At 40.2% G+C, this 14836-nt stretch overlaps 1 protein-coding gene across 2 annotated transcripts; it reads left to right on the top strand.

Moving 5' to 3' along the window:
* The first annotated feature begins 4668 nt into the window (after nt 1–4668).
* Nucleotides 4669–9138, top strand: LOC139623319 (uncharacterized). 2 transcript variants are annotated; one of them, XR_011691469.1, is made up of 4 exons: nt 4678–6492; nt 6786–6941; nt 7136–7218; nt 8157–9138. XR_011691469.1 is itself a non-coding variant. In XM_071481466.1 (3 exons), exons 1-3 carry the CDS (start codon nt 6267–6269, stop codon nt 8472–8474), a joined length of 627 nt encoding a protein of 208 aa, XP_071337567.1. In that variant the 5' UTR covers nt 4669–6266; the 3' UTR covers nt 8475–9138. The 2 variants fall into 2 exon arrangements, 1 of the variants encoding a protein (XP_071337567.1); XM_071481466.1 differs by lacking the exon at nt 6786–6941 and having other exon boundaries at nt 4669–6492.
* Nucleotides 9139–14836: the final 5698 nt, after the last annotated feature.

Raw genomic sequence — 14836 nt, 5'->3', positions numbered from 1 at the left:
CTAAATGCTAAAATCAGCATACTAATGCCCTCACTGTGATAGTGCTAACATGCTAATGGTAAGCAGGTACAACATTTACCATGTCCACCGTCTCAGTTAGCATTGTGACCTTTGCTAGATAGCACTAAACACAGAGTAGGGCTGAGGATCAGAGGAATGCCGTCAGCTTTACAGATGTTTATTCATAAACCGAAGCTATTCATAAACAAATCAATTTCTGTACAAATGTTTGTGCCAAAAATAATAAACATATTATGTTAAGTATATATTTTTGTAAGATATTTAGTAATGCCATACACTGAAGTGAAATGTTTTGCTTTTTAGCACTTCAGCCTTTTGTCCATTACTGCGCTTGCTCATGTGTTCATGTTGCTGTGTGTCTATAAAAATCACATACAGTTCTGCTTTACATTACACATAGTGCAGGTTGGATTCTTGCTCTCTAAAAGAGAGTTTTGCTTTTTATTGCAATATATTTTTCTGTTCTTCACATAGATATATTGCATCATGTCTTACCCTGTGATTTCAAAAATGTGTTTGCACTGACAAACACTGTCATCCTGTGTAACCTGAGTGCGTCTTTCCCACTCACCCTCACCCCTGCTTGTGTATCTATTCACAGGTAAGGCTGTGACAGTGTGGCCAGGGGTGTGAATCTGCCCCACCCCCCACCCCCCACCAACACCACCACACCACCAACCTACACCCCTCCCAGCCTGGGTGTCAAAGCCTGGTAATTGGTGGCGATGTAAGGTGTAAACAGGGTGATGGTGGTGGGGCTATAATTGCCCACTGGTAGTGTGAGCGGAAGGGAGGAAGAGGAGGATGAAGAGCTGCTGTGACAGGGTGTGAGGCCGTGTACACAGCCACCTGTCCAAATGAAAGAGCATGGATACACACACACACACAAAGAGAGAGAGAGAGACAGTCACAGAGGTGTAGTGCTGTTTGTACATATGATGCACATACATGTGGCTCGTTTTGAAGAATATGTAACCACCAAGTTGACATACATTAGTCAACAACAGCCGATCACATGATCAAATGTTCAACTGACTTCATGAACAGTTGCTCCATGTTGAGAATATGACGCAGCAGTCAGTAAAACATATAGCTAGGTAGTATTAGACGACAGCATGGATGTGGCAGGGTGTAATTAGCATGGTGTTGAGCTATAAAGGCGAATGAACACAAGTAGTTTGTGTTTTGACTGATTTCATTGACTTGTGTTGAGCAAATGAAGTCGCGTTGGAAACATCTATTAAGAGGAAAAGCTGGAGCGCAGGCAGAGGTCAGGCTCATCTAACAGGCTAGGCTACGAAAACATAGCTTATCTAGCTTTCATTTCCAGCACAGGTGATGCAGCACAACCTGTACAAGGTTAATTAGCTGGCTCTGTAATTTTTCTTTGCAAATACATCACAAATAAGGAAGCGTGAGAAGACTGAATGATGAATGAAAGAATGTTTACTGCCTTTTTATCTCTACTTTGTTAACAATAGCCAGGTCGAAAAAATAATAATTGAATTCAAAGGCTATCAGATGCTACCAGGAACTATTTGTAAGTTTTGCTATTGCTACATAGCCAATGTTGGTATTAATAGCTACTCACCAGTCCAGAAGAAACGTCAAGTTTAGCATCAAACTTCCTTCCATTACTCACCAGCAGCCGTCTCCAGAGGTGGACGGCTCAGCTGGTGTGTTATAAATTCTGGTCTTTTAAACGTAACAATGTCACCACCGCCTGCTCCCACTAAGAAACCACGCTCGGCTGCAGAGAAATCTTACAAAAAGCCCTTTTAAGGTGAAATGTTTTCTTGCATCCTACTCAATGTTTCGAGTTGATGTTAATAAATTGACAAACTTGTCAATATGACAACTTTCACCTTTCATTTAGTTTTTATTGGCGCTCATTGATGACATAAAGTTTAGTGATGATCTGATCTTGCTTAAAAAAATCTGTATATGAGGAAAAGTATAAAGGCTATGCAAATATTCTGTTTCCTTACGTGGAGAAAAAAACAGCAGAGCGTTTTTAGCACTTATACACACACACACATACACACACACAAAACTATGCATATATCACACACATAAACATAGATATTTACTGTATATATAGAAATGCACATACATATATTTTTTTGTGTGTGTGTATTCTCAAAAATTGCTCAAGCACACTCACACAATCGCACACACTCTTGTAGGTTGTGTTTACACATGTCCATAAAATGTGTACATATGAAAAGAGCCATACAGCATGTTGACATATACAGCAAGGGCCTTAAAAGTCTCTCTCTTACACACACACACACACACTCTCATGTTGCCATGTCTACCATGTGAACATTTACAGTGGGTCTCTGAGATGCTGTGAAGTACGACAGGAAGTAAAAGAGCTTCTGTGAACCGTCTGCTTCCATTTAGATTACACTGGAAAAAGTGTTTGTGTGTGTGTGTGTGTGTGTGTGTGAGAGAGAGAGAGTGAGAGAGACATTTTTCTCACCCCGAGCATAGATCTTTGGCCCTGCATTAGTGCCAAACCAAATTACCCTCCTGCCTGTCTGGTGCCCTCAGCCCAAACCACACACACACACACACACACACACACACACACACACACATATGGATTTGTGAGGGATTGAACACTGCTGCAAGAAACATTTTATGTTGGACAGTCTCTTGCATAGACACACACACACACACGCGCGCGCACACACACATACACTATGTGACTATGACACAGTGTGACAGGCAGCAGTAGCCTAGTCTGCTCTCTGTCCACTCTGAACTTTCTCTTCTTCTTCTTCTTCTTCTTCTTCTTCTTCTTCTTCTTGTACTGATTTATGCTTTTCTTCTCCCTCTCTCCTCTCCTCTCTTCACTCCTCCTCACTTCCTCTCCTTTCCTCCTTTGTAGCTAACCATCCAACCTTATAGGTGGTTTAAACACCAGACCAGAGGAGAGGCTAACTGGATGTGTGTGTTTGCATGTGTTTTGTGGTAGATACAGTTAGTGATGTCCCCTCTGGCGATCCTCGTGGGCTTGCAGGCATACACGCCCTGATTCACACACTCAGACACATTTCAAAGTGCTGCTAAACTCGACAATTAGCAAGAGAAGCTGAGGGAGTCAAAGTTACTTCCATTGCCTATTAATTTTCTGATATTTCTTCGAGCATCTTATTCATTTAAAATTTCCCCTCTACTTCTTCTAGGAGTGGTACTTAACTATCAAAAGAAAAATATTATATTATGTTATATTATATACATTATATTATTGGACAGTTGCTGGTTGAGGTGGAGCTACCGTTTATGATACTGCTATATTTTAATCTATAATGACATTATGTCATTATAGATGAAAGTGACGTTGATCTTTGATCTTTTTTGAAAATGGAAAATGTCATCAATACATCATTTTATCCTGTTAAACATTTCTGAAATAATTAGTGTTTGAATTCTTGAGTCCTGGCCAAAAACTGTGAGGTCACCTGAGACCTTGACCTTTGACCACCACACTCTCAAATCTCAAAATCAGTTCCAGGCCCTGTTCAGACCTGGTATTAACATCAGTCTCAGGGGATCCAATCCCACAAGTGGTCAGCTCTAAGTTCAGGTGTGAACGCACCCAGGACGCATTCAGGACACATTTGAGATCCAATCTCTCAGACCACATTCAGATTGGCTTGTTTATTTGTGTATAAAGTGGGGAAGTGAGAAGTCACTCGAGACGTGTTTTAAAGCCAGGTGTGAACTGACGAACTTAGAGCTGGAAAAAAAAGTGCTCTGTATGGAATTCTTGGACCGAGTCTGTGCAGCTAATATTGACAAATAGCAAATTTCAACATACTTCCAAAAGTATAAGGGGTACAAATGTCCCTTTGAAATGTTGTGGAAGAGAAAGTTAGGGAAGCAAATTCTAGTAAAGTACTGTACCTCAAATTTGTGAGTGTTACTTGAGTTCACTTAATTATCATGTTGCACTTTAATATTACATTATTTCCTAATATATTTTATCATTAAATGTTTTCATTAGGACTACAGCTGTTACCTTATATGACATCAGAGGTCATCATCCTATCATATTCCATTATCTTATCATGTGCTGCCATCCTGCCTTATCATGTTGTAAGATATTACTCTGCATATATTATAGTGTGCAACTAATTAGTTTAGTATTCAACTGTATCATTTTGGTATTTGATGTCTGAAAGGCAGCGTATACAGTATCATTACGGTCTCATCTGACTGTGTTGCCTGTTCTGTGCTGATTACATCTTTTCACGCCACCTTAAATCCAGTCTGTCCAGTCTTTACTTGTCTTTGTTTTAAATTCACAGTCTTATATATCAAACTCAATCCTATGTCACACCCTACTCTTCTTTCAGTTCTTTCCTCTCTTCCTCCCATCTCATCCTCTTCCTCACTTGTCCTGTTTCACAATCACTCTCCTGCTGCTCTTCCATCTCACTTTCCCAGTTCCTCCTGCTCACATTCAATCCCTCTACTCTTTATCTCTGTCTTTTTTTCCCCTTTGGTCTTCCTGTGTCTGTTCTCCTCTCTCTCCTCTCCCTCCTCCTCCTGTCAGCGTTTTGTGTCAGCCCGCTGCTCCTGAACTCTTTGTGTCTTGTCCTGTCCTTGCAGAAAGCCATGGTGCTCCTCAGTGGGACTGTACAGGGTGACTCTACAGCTAACCCAGATGGACTATCCCTGTTCTGCCAGAGACTAAAATAACACTGAAGCATGTTAGCATCGTGGGAGGAGGCTTCATGTGTCCCCCATAACACCATCCACTGTATTATTCAACAAACTGAGTCCTTCCTCTGTGCAGCACTGGTCCCTGACCTTTTCATACAGGAACAGTACAATAGCTGATCCACATCAGATAGTGGGATGAATTAAACTTCTTTGAAAGAAGTTTTAATCTGATTGTTTTCTATTGTGAAAAATTATACTGTGGCCCCTAAATTTAACTTGGACAAAAGTTTACGTCCTGATTCAAAACATTACCCAACAACACCATATCACAACCCCAATCAGTGCAAAACATTAGCTAACTTTATTTTCCTATTTATTTATCTATTTTATTTATCTTCCTCTCAAAGTCTCAAAGTACATTTCCTGTCCTGCCTTCATCTCCTCTGAGGAGAATATACAGTAGTAATGGTACACTTGATACTGAGTGATACATTGACATGACATGAAACCATTAGAAAAGCTTTCATATCACACATGGAACTCATGCAGAGGTGCTGCTAAAGAAAATATGTGTTCAGTCTATCAGTCTATCAGTCTAATCTATCAGTCAGTCTATTTATACAATCAGTCCAATTTATACTATGTACTGTTGGCTCACAGCAAGAAGGATCTGGGTTCAAGTCTCAGTTTCTGTGTGGAGGTACATGTCAGTTAACTAGCGACTCTAAATTGCCCAAAAGGGTGGATGATGATGTATATGTCAGCCCTGTGATGGACCGGCGACCTGCCCAGGGTGCAGCATATCTCCCAATGTCAGCTGGGACTAGCTCTAGCCCCCCAACGACCCTCAAAGTATAAGCAGTATACCTAATGGATGGAGGGATGGATAATCTCTATGTCTACATACAATGTTAATACACAAACATTTTGGAGTTTATAGTTCCGTTTTACAGAGGAGTGACATGTCGTAGCTTTTGCGGCTCATACATGTCAGTAACTTTGCTTTACTTGAAAACATCAGTGAATCCTGACGCACAGTATCAGTTACTCCATTTCTCCTTCATGTTCCTTGTTTTTACCCACTGTGACGTGCACAGAGACTGATCAATGCACTGGTTAATCTGTTCATGAAACTCTACAGACTCCAACAGGTCATCCAAACTGCCATTGGCTTCCGAACTGAGGGACACTATCAGGCAAATGCTTGGGGCCACCAAGGGGAAAAGGGGCCTCCGATGGCCCCTCAGATACACATTGCACATTTTGCAATGACAACAATGACAACTCTAAAGCCCTTCAAACCTCCCATATGGACACTATGCATTGCACAACTGTTACCTCAACCCTTCCCTAAGTGGTGCCCCGCATGCTTCAGCTAGTGTCTACCCAAAGCCTGCATGTAAGGCTTTCATGAAACATCTGCAAATTGTAGTCTCAGCCACACTCAAAAAAAGGAAATGTCACTGTTGTTAGCTATAAAACATAGTATTATGTTCCAATTACTCAAAAACCACAAGTTTGTTATGTCAACTTAAGTTGCTTGTGGTGGTTGAAAGCAAAAATATGCAATGTCAGGTTTACTTGGCTGTGTTAGTTACCCCTGCTCAACTCTGTCATGTAGAAATTATGTAAAACTGAAAGCAGTAGTAGTTTGTTCCTTTGAGGACACCACTCATCCCCTCCAATCTCATTCACAATCACGTGGGTTTCTGTTACATCCGCCATTATCCTTTTCATTGCACATGGAGAAACGCGCCCTGGACAAATCCACAGCCAGCCATTCTCGAAATAGAGGTAAGTAAACACATTTTTACTGCCAGTAAGTCATGGCATTTTACTGCCAGTAGTCATGGCACCGATAGGCTAAGTTACCACATCTGTTTACCATTTAGCTCGGTTAGCTCCGTTAGCTCGGTTAGCGCCATTTGACATTTGATTTTGTACTTATTGCCTAGTTCTGAGTAAACTTTAAAGCTAGATTCTGCATGAAGTACCTACACCTGTTTAGAATTATACATTTGTAAATTTTAAGTTGTGTGTTAATTTTCTGTACTTTGTGTTTTTGTCTTGTTGAAACATGTACCTAGGTAAGCGCTGAGTTCACGTGGATAACCACCATCCCACTCATCCCAAAGTTTATGTCGCAGCTGGACCACTACTATGACAAGTTGACTAGAGTGCTCCGTAAGAAAGGAGGAGCAGCAGGTCGCAAAATCACAAACATTATGGCTGTTATTGACCAGGTTTGTGTATAATTACCTGCAACACACACACACACACACTTTTATTTGCTCTGCCCTTGTTGCTCATTGGCAAGTGCACCTGTAGTTAACTATTTTATGAATGTCTGAGTGACCTCTGCATGAAGACTGGCTGGCCAACTGATATCTGATGCCAGTGACTTGTTTATACAGTGTATTTCCTGTTGTGTTTCCAGAACGACTCCATCGAAACAAGGAGAGCTTGCAGCCTCCAAGCAGTAGCAATGAAGACCCTGAAGAGCTAGTGAAGGAATACGGAGTAAGTGTTATCAGTTGTTTTAAAGTGATATTTTCATTCAACATTGAATAGAGCACTAAATATGCTCTCATCAATGTTTTTATTTATTTATCTATTTTTATTTAACTGACACTTACTTCACTTACTAGTAGAGTCGGTTATCAAGGAGAATATAGAGGGTATGCCTTTACGTCACGTTGCCCTGAGCAACGCCCCTTTCATTCGGACTGAGTGGCAAATCAAACATCCCTCAACGTGGTGAAGGATAGCGGTGGGCACAGAGAAACCGGGTAAAACATGTAGTATCAAAACAATTGAGGTCAGAAGGACTCGACGACATTACGTTGTGTGTTTTAATAAATCCTGTAATAGTGTGACCGCGGCACCGGCAGAGTGACAGACAGGCGCATTGTTAATGTACAGAGGGACGAGATTACAGCTGTTACTCTCGTCCTGACAGTGACTCCCAACACTTAAACCTGACTTGCTCCTCTCCTGAAAAAATCTGACATGTCAAACTTTAGGATGTGTTAGAAGACTAATTCATCTGTCTAACTATCATAACAATGACACCTGAAACTGTAAACACAGCTGATCGATCAAAAAAAAAAAAAAAAACGCTTGTGAATTTACTTTCCGTGATTGAAAGCAAGTTCTTGAACGTAACTCGGTCAAAGTCAGACATATCCTCACAATGTTTTGCAGTTCTGTTAGGTCAGGCATGATGTAGGCTACACACTGACAAAGTTAGACATGTCAGACTGGTATGGGCTCGGAGAAAATCGGCTCGTTACTTTTGTCATTTTAAAACTCAGTGAGCGTTCTGCGGTGACTTCTGAATACCGTAACGTCATGTGCATACCCTCCATTAAAATGGCGCAAATTTCATGTGAATCATGTGCTTTCAGTGGGAGATTTTTTTTATTAAATTATCTTGTCCCTTTTTGTCTGTTTTTTAGGGCGAGACCCGAGATGAGACCCAGAGAGAGTTGGACCAGACGGTCATCGGCATCTATGTGATTAAACATCCAGGTGCAGATGTTGATCAACTTCCAGAAGATGTGGGCATCATCATTGAAGGTGTACAGGTGCTCTCTGGAATCAAAGATGTCGCCACTGCTTGTGCCTTACTGTTTGGCATCATCTACAACCTGAACCTGAGCTATCCAACTGACCTCAGGTACATGTTCGAATTCATTCAAAAGATCCTGATGGAACTTGATACACACAGGCTTTCAACCAAAATCCGGGTACTCAAAAACAAACTGCTGGAATGAATGCATGAAGCCGTGACATTGTTGTGACATGGAGGCTATTCATTGCGCTGAAATGGTTTTGTTATTTTGACTACTTCAGCTATAGTTCTGAATGACTGTTAACATTTTTTGTTAGTTCTTACTGTTACTGTTGTGCCTGAAAGGTAGAATTTCAAATGGGACTCTAAAGCAGCGGTATTAAACTATTGACCGGGGACCAAATACTGCTTGTTGATGATGTAAAGTCCTCTGTGGAGATTTTGTTGGCCTACAGATATAAGATTGATTGAGCGTTCTGGTCATGATTTTTCTGTGACATGATTATGTGTCAATTTGTGTCATAATTGATTGTCAAATTACATGTGCAGCAGTTCTGGCAACCTCATGCTGTTAAAAAAACTTGTGACCCCTGCCCAAGAGGCATAGCCCTTGCCATGGCGAGTTTGAATTCATTGGCAATATGTTTATTGAAATTTAAAAAATATATCGTGGGACTTAACAATGTTATGTTAAAATGTAGATATGGGTGCTCTTTAAATTTCAGCTAATAACAATACATTAAACAAATTGGTAAACATGTAATGTTCATACATGTGCAAGTAGCATTTTTATGCCAAGTGTTGCAAAGGTGTTTTTGTATAACAGGCTGCTTTGAGTGGTTAATAAAAGTGCCGTTTGGTAAAAAGTTGTGATTATTTCGCCCTCTGTTAATAGCTTTTTTCTATTTTTATCATTTTAATGGACAAACTAAACTCAATTAAGACTAACTTAACCACATCAAGTTACTCTTACGCAATAACCATGTATTGCAGTAATGTATATCCAGTTCATTTGCTGAACTTAACCATATCACATAAGTTTAATTTAGACTTCATACATAAAAAGAAAGTAACCCCATTAAGTTAAAGTCACTTAAGTCTTCAATACTTCAACAGTACTTCAATATATTAATTGTTATGAAAACTGGTTTATTAACATCTACTTAACAAAGTTATGTGGAACCACTTGAAACAACATTTTTAAGTAAATCCAACATATCTTTTATTTGAGTGCAATAGTCTGCACCCCCAAAGAGTCTGGCATCACCACTGCTTCCAAAATAACCCATGTTAGCGTTTTCTGTTGTGACATTAGCAGGGTGACACTGTTTGTCAGTAAATTTCAATACCTTCACATGAGACTGTTACAGAAATGATCCATTTTAACAATTTTCGCTGTGTTTAAAGTTCTTCTTTGCACAAACAAACAAGTTGCAAAGGAAGGAAATTATGCAAACAGCTATGGCCTGTTTGACCTCCAAATCACACACTTTTTACTGGTCTATTCACTGTTTGCGACTCCGCTAACAATGGCACACAATTTCTGCCTTTGTTCCTGACAGACATTATTCATAATTCACACAGCCACTGCACCTCCACGTCAGGTAAGCACTAACAATAGTTTGAACAAAAGAAATGCTGCTTGTGAGAAGAGTCTCAGAGATGCAGTAGCCAATAGGTCTTTCTACCTGACAACAAGTGATCAGTTTTACATGCCTGGATTGTGATATGAAGAGTTGGAGAATTAGCATGAGCAGAGGTAAACTTAGAGAAACTCAAACTTCACTGATGGAGAATTAAAAGGAAAAATATGTGATGGCCTGCTTGATTTGACAGTTGATGTACATGGACACTTAGGAAAATATAATCTACACAAAAATAAAATCTAAGAAAGGATTACAAAGATTTACCATTCGACAGAACAATTAGGAAATGTTCTGAACTAAAAGAGTGAGTGGCATAGATTAGACAGAGAGCTGCATGGATAAATGCTTGGCCCGGCCTGTATGAAGTTGTCCCTGACACCCAGAGGCCTCATCATCCACCATGATCCAGACTCTGATGCATCGACCCAAGCCCGAGCCTCGTGTCAATAAATCCATCCCTCCTCCTCCGGCTCCACTTCATTCTTCTTTTTCTCTCACTCTCCTGTGACCGGGGAGGTGAAGAGGTGTCCTGAAAAAGAGGAATGAGCACAGCAACGGTCTATCACAGCAAGGTCGAACCGTGTCCAAAACTCTGGGACACGGACTGAGGGGAGTGTGAGGGATGTGGAGAGCAAGTAAATTATGGGAAGAGATGGGAAGAGAGAAATAAAGACAAAGAGACAGAGACTCTGTCAGACTGGATAGATAGATAGATAGATAGATAGATAGATAGATAGATAGATAGATAGATAGATACCTTACTGCCTTAGCGTTTTAATTAGGCCCAATAATGTTGTGGTGCTGACTACAATATCTCAACAATTATTAAATGGGTTGACATCAAATTTTGCAGAAAAATCCATGATCCCCAGATGACAAACCCTTATGACTTTGCTCAGTCCCTTTCTGTCACCATGAGGTTGACATTTTGGGTTTTGTTTGAAGTGTCTCCATAGGTTCTTGGATGGATTGCCATGATGGTTGAGGTTAGGATGGGGGCCATGTTCAACCATAGAGGCATCAAAATATCCCTGTGAAGCTTTCATTGTGAGTGGGTGGTTTACTGTTGGATTTTTTTCAACTCAACACATTCTCATCTGGATTACAACAGCTGTGGACAATGGACAGCAACTCAATAAAATGCATGTAAATAGACAAAACAAACAAATTCAGAAAACATCTTCATCAATTTGACAACATGTCCTGCAAATACTGATAATGAAACCGCATACATAAACACGCTGCAAGTGGCACAGACGACAAACGGAAGTGTTTCCAGGGAACACAAAAAAAAGGTAGTTTTTCATTATTGCTGGGTAAATATCTAGTGTCATAGTCCAAATAAGAATATGTGTTGAGTTACGTTGACTGAGCTCTCAGGGCCACCATAGAAAATAGAGGAGATAGATTGGACTATGAAACGGGAGTTGGGACATGCAGAATTCACTGATTCTCTACCTGGAGTCAAAGAGTCCTGGCAGTCCTTGAGGGAGTTCAAGGAATCCTTGAAGGTTTTAAGGACCTCTGTGCAAAAAAGGGAAGAGTTTCATTTAATTTCCATTGCAATGATCCAATTTTCAGTGTGTTTGAGAAAGACTTTGGTGATCACAGGCTTCACTGATGTCTCCATACATACAGGACAGAACTCTGCGCTTCAATACTAAATTACAAATCTTTGGATAATAAAAAAAACAAAAACAAAACAAATGTGGAGTCTGCAGGCTCAATTGTTTTTCTTGGTTTAGTATCAAAACATTAACAAAATCACACTATGCTGTTCATCATCTGCTGCATAAATGGCATCATTCAAATCAAAAACCACACCTCAGAGATAAGAGATGAGGTACAGTGTTTCTCACACACACACACACACACACACACATACACTGGGCATAAGGATGGGGGCTTAGCCAACTTCTGCGAGTTGTCCCGACTTAACTTGAGCTCCAGACCGGGTCTTAATATTCCGCCGGAGTGGCGGAGCTGTTCTTCTGCACGACCAATCCCATCGTCAAGTCAAATTTGCATTAGCAAATGGGAAAGCAGCAACGGCCTATTTGTTAATCTGATCTTTGTTTACCCAACACTCTTGTAATCCACTTTTAATTAAATAGCTGCCCAAATATGTGCGAGCAGCAGTTTGACTTTGTCTGTGCCCACATAGCCAGACTGAAGCAGACAGAGAGACAGAAAGAAAGAAAGAAAGAAAGAAACATAGAAAGAAAGAAAGAAAGAAGGAAAACGAAACGAGATGATTCTGTTGTTACACACCTTGCTCAGCTTGCTTGAAAGATGCAGGTTTCACACATCTCTTTTAAATGCAAAGAAACTTAAATTGCACAATACATTCTTTTCTAAAGCACTTTCAAAGACACACACACATACACACACACACACACACATACACTGTACCTATACACTAACCATATACACCCAGGGTTTATGCAGGTCACTTCTGGAGATGCAGCTTATCCTATTGTCTGGTCAAATATCTAATTCTAACCTCACAATAGATTTGTATATCCTATCTGTCATAAACCACAGGCTGTGTAGTTTGAATAAATCAAATAACACACACACACACACACACACACACACACACAAGCAAACATACTTTCAAAAACACTCGCTGCCCCTATCATCCACCCACCAACCCCACACAGACACACACACACACACACACACAGTACACAATATGGCTGCATAATGTCCTTTATCTATTTATAGTTAATGCCATCCTAGGCCCGATAATGCAAGCAGATACCTGGTAGGCAATTACATCTTCCCGATTCCCTCTGCAATAAAAATGCACTGGTAATAGAAAAAAAGGGGTAAATAACACAGCGGCGTGAAGTAAGCTGGCCTGGCCTGCACAATACATCCCCAATAAGTCAGCCTGCACTGACACAAGCCACATTGTCATTCATATGTGCCTCCTCTGCTGTTTTTACATGTAAAAGGAAGGCAGCGGCAGGGACATTGTGTCTCTACCTGGGTGTTAGAGGTGACATCACATTATCCTCATCCTCAATACATATCAAAATATTCCTGGATATTTGTGTGCTTTTCTCTTTGGGGGGTTGGGGGGGTGGGGGGTGTAGTTTGAAAGAGAGACAGAAAGTGTGATGCAGATTGTGTGAACATGTGTGCATGTATTTTGACTGGACTGGACAAAAGCCACAGCGCTGAGGTGTTGCGCACGATGGAGCAACAAATCCATTAACTTATGTCTGTATGATTTAGATTCACAAAACACTACGGTTGCACAGGAGGATCCAGTTCTGTTTAGGATGCATCTGGTGCAAAGAGTACATGCTTTGTTTAAGCCAGCAGGTCAGTGCAAGGTTACTCATTAGTTTCTGCTACTAAACTTTTTGAGACTATAATAGTAGATGTTGAGCATTGAGGCTTCATCAGCAGAATAAACTGGATGATTTACACTTTTCCAGTGTTTTATTTTAAGTTTTGATATCCAGAAGAAGATATAATTGTGGTTTTAAGAACCAAAAAAAAAATCTCCTCTCGATGAAGCTCTAGTAAGAACAGGTCAGTCAGCCAATCAGAAGAGAGGCTCAGTGTTGGCTGAGTGATAATAAAAATATCATAGATTTCAGGTGAGCTTTCAAATCAAATCCTGCAGAGTTGGATGGTGAGTCCAGGTGGGCTGGGCTTGGGGGAGAGTGATGTCAGTGGCTTTGTTGTGACATCACAAAGTTACAGAAGTCCTGAAGTCCTCATTTTAAGGCTCAGCTTTTTTTTTTTGTTTTTTTTGTTTTTCCCTATCCCTCCCCAACCCCAGAAGGTGTATATTCCCAACTTGTGTTGGCTATTAGCTATCTTACCACTCCCAGAGGAAAAGACAAAAGGAAAGATGAGTAAAGAAAGGAAGGGAATAAAAATAAATAAATAAATAAATAAGGCTCAGTTTCTGAATACAGGCTGTGTACATTCCTCTGTGGACTGAGGATTTGATACTTTCACAGTATTAATATAGAACCTAGACCTGCTTTATAATCAAAAAACACTTGGACATATACCTTTATACAATATGAGACCTTTAAGGAACCCTTTTCCATCATGGTCGACTTTTCTTGTTTTTCTACAGTCCAACTGCTGGTTTCTATTAACATGCCTTTATTTTTGAATTGAATAAAGTCTGGTTATTTTCTACATGAAATTATCCTACTAGCAAGTATTGTGTGTGCATCCAAAGCCTGATCTTTCTTACTCCTCTGTGCCATAGAGCTCCACTGTTGTTCAAATACCATTAAACACATCAATGAGCCACACTGTTGACATGCGGCTCCCAGAGTCGCATGTTACTTTAATACCATGAACACACACTGTAGTTTATTTTGACTCAATCCCACATTCATTGTCCTGCTGATGCTAATATTCACTAGAGCACCAAATGTGCTGTTTCCTCCTGTTTGAGGAGCTTTTGCAAAAAAATTACTGAATTTAAAAAAGAGAATAATTTGAATGTAATATAATGTATGTAATTTTCAGCCACTAGGAGTCTCTCAATCGAAACAATAATAAAAGATGGGGTTTGGGGATATTGTGAAGTAGCATGGGATCATGGGAGTTGCCATCTCCACCACCAGTGCAGTCGGCTACTCACAGTTAGGATTTCCTCAGTGTCAATCGTTCAGGAGGTTATTACCGCAGAGGTCTCCTCCTCTCCAAAACAAATGAACCTGCTGATTAAATCCAGTAAAAACACTGAATAAAGCTGTTTCATGTTAAAAATCTATGTTTCTCTGACAGTGCTCAGCAGAAAGAGACTTCTTGAAGTTGCTTGGAACTGAGCTAACATTTGCTTACCTTGTTTCTCTGATAACTTAAGATCCACTCCGTTAAAATGTATAGTCAAACATTACCAATTTCTTAAAAGTGTATTGTAAAATGTTGCTCA

The sequence above is a fragment of the Trachinotus anak genome, unplaced genomic scaffold (assembly GCF_046630095.1).
Source record: "Trachinotus anak isolate AG129_WGS33_773 ecotype Australia unplaced genomic scaffold, CSIRO_AGI_Tana_v1 ptg000007l, whole genome shotgun sequence".
Taxonomy (NCBI): domain Eukaryota; kingdom Metazoa; phylum Chordata; class Actinopteri; order Carangiformes; family Carangidae; genus Trachinotus; species Trachinotus anak.
This window is presented reverse-complemented; position numbering and strand designations above follow the sequence as displayed.